The sequence below is a fragment of the Pongo pygmaeus genome, chromosome 10 (assembly GCF_028885625.2).
Source record: "Pongo pygmaeus isolate AG05252 chromosome 10, NHGRI_mPonPyg2-v2.0_pri, whole genome shotgun sequence".
NCBI lineage: Eukaryota > Metazoa > Chordata > Mammalia > Primates > Hominidae > Pongo > Pongo pygmaeus.
In genome coordinates this window covers 9008968-9019814 of record NC_072383.2, presented here as the reverse complement: position 1 = coordinate 9019814, position 10847 = coordinate 9008968, and the positions used below count along the sequence as shown (strand labels likewise).

The following is a 10847-nucleotide window of genomic DNA, read 5'->3' as shown; positions in this document are numbered from 1 at the left end:
CTCAGGGGCAGCCCAGGACTCTCCCTCGCCCGGCTCACGGCCCTGCCTGGGGGCGCCTCCGGGAGCAGATCGCGAGCCCTGGGGCCCAGCCCTCAGGAGCGTCTAGCTCGGCGGTCACCCCAGTGCCGGGAGGACCCTGGAGACGCGCCCCGGGCGGCCCTACTCTGAGCCTCCTCCCAAGACCCAGGAATGCGGCGCTGTCGGGGGTGTGCGCGGTGGCCACACCCCTGGCCGGGTCCCCAAAGCGGGCCCCGCTCCCACTTCCCACCCTGGCCCCGAACCCTGGGTCCAGCCCCAGCGCTTTGTGTGCGAACACCGCTCCGCCCCGGACCCAGCTCCGCCTTGGGACCCCTCTCTGCCTGCCCCTCCGTGCCCGACTACACTGCTTCCCCTCCGGCGGGCGACTCAGCCCGGTCCATCGCGGCGGCTTCCAGGGCGGCAGGCTCCGGGGGGACTCCGGGCCGGCTCCAAGGACTGTTCCCCTCCTCCCCACGCCCACTCCGCGGCGGCGGCGGGCGAGAGCGGCGACATAGGGCCAGGGACCGGAGCGGTGGAGGCTCCGGGCCGGGGAGCAGGTCCCCCCACCTGGCAACGCGAGGATGGTGGCGGCGCAGTCGGCTGCTTTGGGGTCTCAAGGCACAGGGGACGCGAGGCACAGATGTCCCTCAGCAGCCACTGCCGCTCCCGCAGCTGCTCCGCCGCCGCTGCCCGCCCCTCCCCGCTGCAGCTGGCGTGATGGCAGCGGCAGCTCTGGACGCCCCACTGCTGCCACATCAGCCTTGTGAAATAGGTACTACCTTAACAAATGAGGAAATTGAAGCAGAGACATGTAATTTGCCCAAAGTTACTAAGCTAGTAAGTGACAAAGCTAGAATTCAAGACCAAGAAGTCTAGCTTCCATGCTCTTAACTTCCAACCATGGTGACACCTCAAACAACTTCAGACAAAAAGGCCAGGAGAAAGTATATTTCAGAGCTTAATAAACATTATAATTAGCTGTCAAATTAAGTATCAAGCCAGGGCACAGAACATAAAAGAAATCAAAGTATGGCTATGGGAACAAGACAACAGGATTATAATTTTACCTCTTGGTTCTAGTTTTTTTCTTTGTTCATATGGAACTCTTTACTGAAAAGGTACTTTAAAGATATGCTTGTTGCAAATCATTTAGCTGTATCACTGACCAAGAGTGTTTATTCCTGAAATACTAACTGATTGCCTGCTATCTGCCAGGCACAATATCCCATGCTATGATACAAAACTAAACAAAATAGGATTCCTCCCTTAGAAAAACTCACCGCAGAGTAAAAGAAAAAGATACACATCTGGGTCATTATAATGAACAGGTGCTCAAGCTATTCATTGCCCCAGTGGACTGGAGATACAATGGCCTTCTCAAGTTTTGTGGTATTACACTCAAATTCATATGTGATACTGGAGACAGGGCCTAATTACAACTAAAACTGGATTTCCCACCAGGCTGGTGGCACGGGAATCTTGGAATTAAAATTACGTAGAATTTTTAAAAGTGATGTATCTTCTACATCTGATTTTGTGAACTGAAGTTTATTCTTTCCGGGAAAGCATATAGATACATGACAGGAAATGAAATGGACACTTGTTGGGGTCAGTTTTATATATAGTTTGTATTTTATTTTGAAATATGATACGCTGCTATTCTCTTGCATTTTCTTATATGTGACTCACCACTAACCCTATATTCCCCCATTTCAGGCCAGTTGATCATAAGCATCCATTTGCCTCAGAGAATACTGGGTTGTTATGGCAAGAATACAAAGTTGGAAAGAAATAGAATATTTGAGTCTACCCTGTAAGAATAAAAAGAATAAAAGGGTTTTAAATGTATTTAGACCCTATTGTTTAATCAAGAATTCTGGCCAGGAGCAGTGGCTCATGCCTGTAATCCCAATGTTTTAGGAGGCCAAGGCAGGACGATCATTTGAGGCCAAGAGTTTGAGACCAGCCTAGGCAAATTATTGCTCAGGAAAAAAAGGTCTTATTTAGTATTTTAGTTTTTACGACGTTTTTTTCTATTATGGAGTATTCTCTCAAATACTTTATGTCCGTCCACGTTGGCTGAGACATGCCACTTTAACATTCTAGTTATGCTGTAGCTGTCATTTTACCCTGAGCCGTTAGTAGTACTGATCCACATAAAATTGGGCTGTTTAGGTGTTTAATTGTTTAAATGTATAATATATCTGATATAGTTATACATTGTATAAAAAATCACCTAACACAATAGATATTTAATATATCTGCTATAAATATATATCATATAACATATAACATAATATAATAAATAATTTATATTATAAATGATAATATACTATAATATAAAATATAATAAATATATTATAAAGGTACAATATATCCAATATAAATATATAAATATATCAGATATATTATACATATGTATGATATATACATATATGTATATGTATATGTATAATATATACATATGTGTGTATATGTATAATATATACATATGTGTGTATATGTATAATATATACATGTGTGTATATGTATAATATATACATATGTGTGTATATGTATAATATATACATGTGTGTATATGTATAATATATACATGTGTGTATATGTATAATTACATATGTGTATATGTATAATATATACATATGTGTATATGTATAATATATACATATGTGTGTATATGTATAATATATACATATGTGTGTATATGTATAATATATACATATGTGTGTATGTATAATATATACATATATGCGTGTATGTATAATATATACATATATGCGTGTATGTATATGTATAATATAGACGTATATGTATAATATAGACATATACGTATACGTATATGTATAATATAGACATATACGTATACGTATATGTATAATATAGACATATACGTATACGTATATGTATAATATAGACATATACGTATACGTATATGTATAATATAGACATATACGTATATGTATAATATAATGTATTTATTAGGTATATGTATATAAATGTATATCTGATATAAATATATAAATATATCAGATATACATCTATTGTGTTAGGTGATTTTTTATACAATATGTAAATATATCAGATATATTATACAGTTCAGCCTTTCAAAGCACCATATTTTGGGGGGTTGGTTTCCATGTCCCAACACTAGCTATGAAAATATTAGCTATTAGCTAGCTATAACTCTTCAGTAGTAAATTCAAGAAACCTAAAGTAATTCCCTTCATTAAGTTGTTGCCTTGTCTACTAAAAGAATTGTCATCACCGATGTGGACAGTGAAGACTCTGTAGGGTTAAAAGCTCTAACCAGTAAGCCTCCGAGATTCTTTTATTGCCCACCATCATGATCGAAGAATAAATAACTTCTTTTTCATCTTATTTGTTTATTTTTTGTAGAGATAGGGTCTCGCTATGCTGCCCAGGCTGGTCTCAAACTCCTGGGCTCAAGAGATCCTTCTACTTAAGCCTCTCAAAGTGCTGGAATTACAGGGGTGAGTCACCACGACTGACCATTAATAATTTCTTTCAATGACACTTTAACATAGGCTCATTCGTCTTTACCTCTAAAGAAAAGTCTTTCTGGTTTTTTTAAATTATACTTTTTGGCCAGGCACGATGGCCGGGTGCGGTGGCTGACGCTCGTAATCCTAACACTTTGGGAGGCCAAGGTAGGAAAATTGCTTGAGGCCAGGAGTTCAAGACCAACCTGGCAAACATCTGGAAAACATAGCAAGGCCCCATCTCTATTAAAAAAAAATTTAATTCTATTTTTCTAAGAGAAAAAAGGTTCCCAATTCAACAACACTCTTCAAAAACTCTATCTGGCAGCTACTCAGGAGATTGAGATGGGAGGATCACATGAAGCCCAGGAATTCAAAACCAGTCTGGGCAACATAGTGAGATCCTATCTCATAAAAACATAAAAAATAAAAAATAAAAAAAGCTTTACTTGGAATACAACCCATGACTCTGGTTATAAATACAAAATTCTTCAAATTCGTTTAAAGGAATTTAATCCCAGCTTCTCGGATGAAAAGAGGAAATAATATTCACAATTTGATCCATCATCAGTAGACAAGTTAAATGTGTTTCATAAAAGCAAGACATATTAATTAAGCAAAATCATATTCGAGTAACCACAGGAAATGTAAATATAGATACTGTCTCTCACCTAGAGAAATCTTATAGTCTAATTGTGAAGATAGTCTTTACATGACGAAACAGATCATCATTAATCCAAAACATATAAGTTACAAAGAAGCGACGTATACCAGCAATTCTAAAATCTGGTTAGCATCCTTTGTAGAATTTATTTTAAAATGCAGATTTCCAGGTCCCATCAATAAAGATTTAATTTATTATTTCTGGGGATGTGCTCAGACATCTGTGTTTTGTGTTTTTTGTTTTCGTTTTTTTGTTTTTTGAGATGGAGTCTCACTCTGTCGCCCAGGCTGGAGTGCAATGGCGCAATCTCAGCTCACTGCAACCTCTGCCTCCTAGGTTCAAGCAATTCTTCTGCCTCAGCCTCCCCAGGAGCTGGAACTACAGGCGCCCGCCACCACATTCGGCTAACAGGCATCTATGTTTTTAATGAACTCTGTAGGTGGTTCTTTTACGCAGTTAGTTTTCAGAACCACTCACACTGACAGTAAAGGCTATTTATTCCCAGCAGTGGAAAGACCACTAAAGACACAGGAATAGTTAGCAAAGCTACTTAAAGATGCCAGGGCTGGGGCCGGGCGCGGGGGCTCACGCCTGTAATCCCAGCACTTTGGGAGGCCGAGGCGGGCGGATCACGAGGTCAGGAGATCGAGACCATCCTGGCTAACACAATGAAACCCCGTCTCTACTGAAAAGAAAAAAAAAATACAAAAAATTAGCCAGACGTGGTGGCGGGCACCTGTAGTCCCAGCTATTCGGGAGGCTGAGGCAGGAGAATGGCGTGAACCCAGGAGGCAGAGCTTGCAGTGAGCCAAGATCGCGCCACTGCACTCCAGCCTGGGCGACAGAGCGAAACTCCGTCTCAAAAAAAAAAAGAAGATGCCAGGGCTGGCTGGGCACAGTGGCTCACACCTGTAACCCCAACACTTTGGTTTGGGAGGCTAAGGCGGGTGGATCGCTTGAGTTCAGGGGTTCAAGACCACCCCAGGCAACATGGCAAAACCCCATCTCTACCAAAAACACAAAAATTAGCTGGGCATAGTGGCATGTACCTGTGGTTCCAGATACCCAGGAGGCTGAGGTGGGAGGATAGCTGGAGCCTGGGAAGTCTAAGGTGCAGTGATCAGTGATCATGCCACTGCACTCCAGCCTCGGTGACAGAGCAAGAACCTGTCTCAACATACATACATGCATACATACATACATACATACATACATACATAAAATTAAAAATAAAAACAAAAATAAATAAAGATGTCAGGGCTTACGTTGAACCTTAACTGAGAGCAAAATTCAAAAGATAGTGAGGCTTATTTTGCTTTCTTATATCTATAGTTACACAGGGAGCTGTCTAGTCTTGGATGTATCCAAGTTGATATCTGGTTTTATCCATTGAAATCCACAGTGAAAATGGTAAATAGGTGCTAGGTGTTCGGATTTTTTTAATCCCATGTAAGAATATAACAACGGTATCCTAATAATGTCAAACCAACGTTGGTCATAATCTAAGGAATTTGAATTCATATAGTACCAAATATATGTTTAGCGTTGTGCTAGGTGCTGATACATTCTAGATAAAAATATTAAACATGGGTAACCAAAACTGTCAATTAAGTACCAAAATCATTGGCATAGTCTTTAAGTACTGTGAAATGTAGAGAAAGCTGAGATGAATGGCAGTGTAGAGACAGATGGCTTTGGAAATCATCTCAGATGACTAGCTATCCAATGTGAGGACACTTCTCCCTCACCTTCAAACAAACGCTAAAGACGCCTATTACTTAATCATATGAATATTCAATCTTGTATCTAATGTGGTGGTATTCATAATACTCTGTATATGTTTTCATCTTACTGGATAAGTTTCTTCAAACTCATTTAAATGAATTTAACCCCAGCTTTGTTTATATATAGACTTCTTCAATCTCACAGTCTGTCTCTTTGTACCCCACAGGCTTTCTTTATTCAGTAACACTGATTTATCTTATTTTCCTCAGCTTGAAAGATCTAGCCATGTGAGCAGGACAGAAGTGCACAAAAACCATATCTTGATTTCTGTGGACCAGGTGGGCCCCCTGCCAGCCTTGCTAGACAGACCCAGGTGAACAGTCCTTCTAGGGGATCTCATCACCAGGCAAGCACGTGGTACAAGAAGAGCAGTCATCAGGAAGGCCATTTGGAAAAGCACATCCTCTCTGTTCACATGAGATACTTTACATCCTTATTCCTCATCGCAAGCTTCCTGAGATTTGGAGTGTCACAGACAAGAGGGTTGGGGGAGGCCAGTGGGTATGGATTTGTTTATATTAAAATGAGCATATGAATATTTCTGTGTACTTCAGATAACATTCTTTTCCATAAATAAGCTTCATCATCCAGAAGTCATGTTGAAAGTTGGTAATCGAGGATAGGAAGTGTTTCCAAGGGTTGTCAGTGATTAAATCAACCTTACCTTAGCATAAATGTATAAAAGAAGTTAGATAAATTATAGATAGATAGATAGATAATAGATAAATAAGGCAGATGATAGATTAGATAGATACCCATGATAGATGCTATCAGTCTAGATCTATTAATCACAGTCTTATCATAGTGTAATTCCATTAACTTCATTAACAGCACAAGAACAGCACCTGATGTATGCCTGTTTCCTGAATATTTGGAAATATTAATATTAATATAGATACAGTCAGCTTGCCAGTATAAAGAATCTATCTCTCACTATAGGCAGAGCCATGTGTTGGATATTATGGAGGAATATGTATTTTAATCGTTTAAAAGACTAATAAACTTCTAATCTACTTTTGGGAGCCTCTGCTCAAGTTCCTGAGGTTCCTACTCTAAAATCCACATCACCCTCCAACTGCTCCCTATGTGAGCCGTTAGGGAGCACAATGAATTAGAGAATGAATCCTATCAGCCCACTAAAAAATTATCTTTCAAAGGATGAAGATTGATGCTAAGGAAAAAGAGATGAGGTCTCCCTGGTTCCGCGTTATTACTCCTTCCTTTCTTGGGTTACGGATTGAAGACTGACCTTTTCTTTCACTCTTCTGCAAGACACCCCCATAAGAAAGCTGAAACCTGCTTTTATGAAAGCCTATGATTACTATAAGACAGGTGAGCAAAACAGAATCCTAGATAAACTCAGTTCTTTCCAGTGTGGTGTCTTTGATGGAAAAATAAAATAAAAGCCAATTTGTTTGGAGTTTTTTTCTTTTTTACTTTATATAGATTTAGGGGGTACAAGTATGGTTTTGTTACATGGCTACATTGCACAGTGGTGAAGTCTCGGCTTTGAGTGTAGCCATCACCCAATTAGAGTACATTGTACCCATTAAGTGATTTCCCATCCCTCTTGCCCTGTCACACTCCCACCCTTCTGAGTCTCCAATATCTGTTATCCCACTCTCTATGTCCATATGTACAAATTATTTAGCTCCCACTTATAAGTGAGAATGTGAAGTATTTGACCTCCTGTTTCTGAGTTACTTCACTTGAGATAGTAGCAACATAGGGTGGAAGTGGAGGCCAAACCTCAATTTTTAAAGGAATTAAAGTGTGGTAAACCCTTGTACATCTTGTTTTCAGTTTAATCTGTCTCCATACCTTATTCTTTCCTCCTTGGCCTACAAAACTACTGCAAAAACTACCTGTAATATACATGTATATTGATATTTAAGCCTATCAATCAGGCAAAATAATCCAAAGTACCAAGAGTTTTACAAAAAAGTGCTTATAAATAAAGGCATACATAAATCTTAAAAAGGTAATATGGCAATGCAAAGCAATAAAGAAGAGCCTAAGAACTATACAAATAATTATAGTAGGAACTAAGAGAGGGGAGAGAACTATAGCGTGAGTGGTCTTTAAACAGCAAATGAAGAGGCTGGGCACATTGGCTCATGCCTATAATCCCAGCATTTGGGAGGCCAAGGCAGAGTGGTCTCTTAAAGCTAGAAGTTTGAGACCAGCCTGGGCAACTAAGTGAGAGCCCATCTCTACAAAAAAATTGAAAAATAAAATCAGCCAGCATGGTGGTACACACCTGTAGTAGTCCCAGCTACTCAGGAGGCTGAGGCAGGACGATCATTGGAACCCAGGAGTTTGAGGCTGCAGTGAGCGAGAGAGTGAGACCCCATCCCTAAAATACACACACACACACACACACACACCAAGTAAAATTTCAGTTGGAATATAAATCGTGGGTATTATACTGATTTATGGAGAGAATTATGCTAAGTCTTTCAGATGAGGAAAACATATAAGAAATATCATGCAAGAAAAAAGAAGCAAATATGGAACAAGAACTGAAAGAATACATACCTGCGTGATCCCCCCCGCACTTTGCTTGAACACTGTAGCATGAGCAGGCTTTGATTTTCCACCAGAGTAAGGAATTATACCAATGGTATCAAGAGTGGAAATTCCTTGACCATGTCTATATATTTCCCCAGTGAGCTGACATTTTTGTGATCACGCAGGCCCTGATTCAGTATGGTTTGCAGTCCTTAAATAGGTCAAAACCTCTCCACATAGCCCTGTCCCGTTGAAGCTCCCATTCTCAAGCTTTTCTCCCATTGTGTCTTTCAGACGAAGCAACTTTTGCTGAATACAGTGTCCCCTGCAGCCCAGATAGGCAGTTTGCTCTACATATCCCAAGCCTTCATTTTGCTCTCAAAACCAGTCCTCCTAAATACAAAATCATCTACATCTTTTATTAGTTGATCTCAGATTTATCATACTGCAAGACAACACAGAAACATACATCTTTGGAGAGAAACACTAACTTCCTGGAAGGCTTCCTAATTTTCTTATCAGAAGAGTGTAAATAAAATTACCCTGTAATTTTATTACAGGGTAGATATCTGATGGATTCCATTCTCAGCCATAGCCAGTTTGGTCTCCTTTAGCAAGCCCTGCTGCTGTCCATATCCAGTTAGAATTATATCCACTCCTTGGCAAGCCCTAAGTCATCCTGTTTGCTTTCCTCTTCTCTCCACAAACACGGAGCAAGAAAATGTTTGAGGTTTGTGTCTATAAACAAGGCTTTGCTGGAATCCCCAGACCCACGACTTTTTAAAAGGATATTTTATCTCTGCAATACAGATACTGAACGAGGTTGGCAAATAAATATGTATTTCTAGAGACTCTAAAATTGATTCCTTCTTCATTTAATGCAAGTTTACTCCATGCTCACTTACTGCTTTTCATTGTACCCTGTATTTGCAATAAACAAATAATGACATCTAAATAGAGGTAAGAGCACCTAGCATAAATTTAGGAACAATTCACAACAGCCTCTCTACTGCAGAACCTCAGAATATGCAAAGCAATGTAATGGCAATCTGGGAAAGTTTCACTCCAAGAAAAATCTTCTAAACTGAAGATTAGTGACAAGAGTGTAAAGTATATCTGAGTGGAAACATTTTTTGCAAAAGCAGAAGAAATGGTTTATTTTAGCACCAGGTAAAATGACTGGCCTGTCTAGATAGAAGCTCCATATTGCAGAGTGGTGAAAATTTGTCAATCAATCAATTAATTAATAAGTTATGCTTAGGTGGGAGTCATAATAATATTATGACAATTTCACAGAATTAGAAATGAATTAGCTTAACTTCTAGTACAAAATCTGCCACTGACCATTTGTACGACTTTGGGTCAAAAAATCTCTGGATATCAATTTTATGTGTGTGAGAGAATGATGTGTTATTGGAGAAGTATAATAAGTATAGGTTGCATATCCCTTATCCAAAATACTTGGGACCAGAAGTGTTTTGAATTTTGAATTTTTTAGATTTGAAATATTTGAAGTATGCTTACCAGTTGAGTATCCCTAATCCAAAAATTGGAAATCCAGAATGCTCCAGTGAGTATTTCCTCTTAGCATCACATCAGCACTTGAAAAGTTTCAGATTTTAGAACACTTTGGATTTCAGATTTTTGGATTAGAAATGCTCAACCTGTATAGTATATCGTCTCTTAACACCATTGATAGGTTCTTAGAAACTGCAATTTTAAGTGACATGACATAGAACAAAACCAATTTTACCCTAGGCTAATCAATATAATCAAGGAATAAGATCTAGTGTTCAGTAGCAAAATAGAGCAACTATAGTAAACAATAATTTATTCTCCATTTAAAAATAGCTAGAATAGTAGAATTGGAATGTTACTAACACAAATAAATAATAAATGTTTAATGTGATGAATATCCCAATTATCAAGTGATTGTTACACATTGTATGCTTGTATAAAAATATATGTACCCTATAAATATATGCAACTATTATGTATCCATAAAAATTAAAGATTAAAAATCAATAAACTATTATTTTTCATAAAAAGTCATAGGAAAATTTGCTTTTTTAAAATGTTGCACATAACCTTGGTAATAAAAATTATATTTAAATTTAAAAAATAAAATGAGCTGTTTCTACAGCATATATCTCTGATCACAGAAACATCACCAAACTTCTAAATGAAGACCCAAAACATTTCTAATATTGAACATTGAAATAAATGTGATAAACAAATAAAAACAAGGCAACTCCCCAATTTATGGTGAATCACTGAGTGACAGCATTCATAGTGTTACATGACCAACAGATTCGTATGACCAGTGCACAATAACAGACCAGTTACACTGAGACAGCAGGGTTTGCAGC

The 10847-nt window shown here is 38.9% G+C and overlaps 1 protein-coding gene across 1 annotated transcript; it reads left to right on the top strand.

Annotated features, from left to right (window-relative positions):
- On the top strand, positions 1 to 6436 carry LOC129010569 (putative uncharacterized protein encoded by LINC00612). Its single transcript, XM_054445011.2, is given in 3 exon segments — positions 1 to 461; positions 463 to 855; positions 6177 to 6436. Coding segments are annotated over 2 exon segments (546 nt in total). The 5' UTR covers positions 1 to 189; the 3' UTR covers positions 737 to 855; positions 6177 to 6436.
- Positions 6437 to 10847: the final 4411 nt, after the last annotated feature.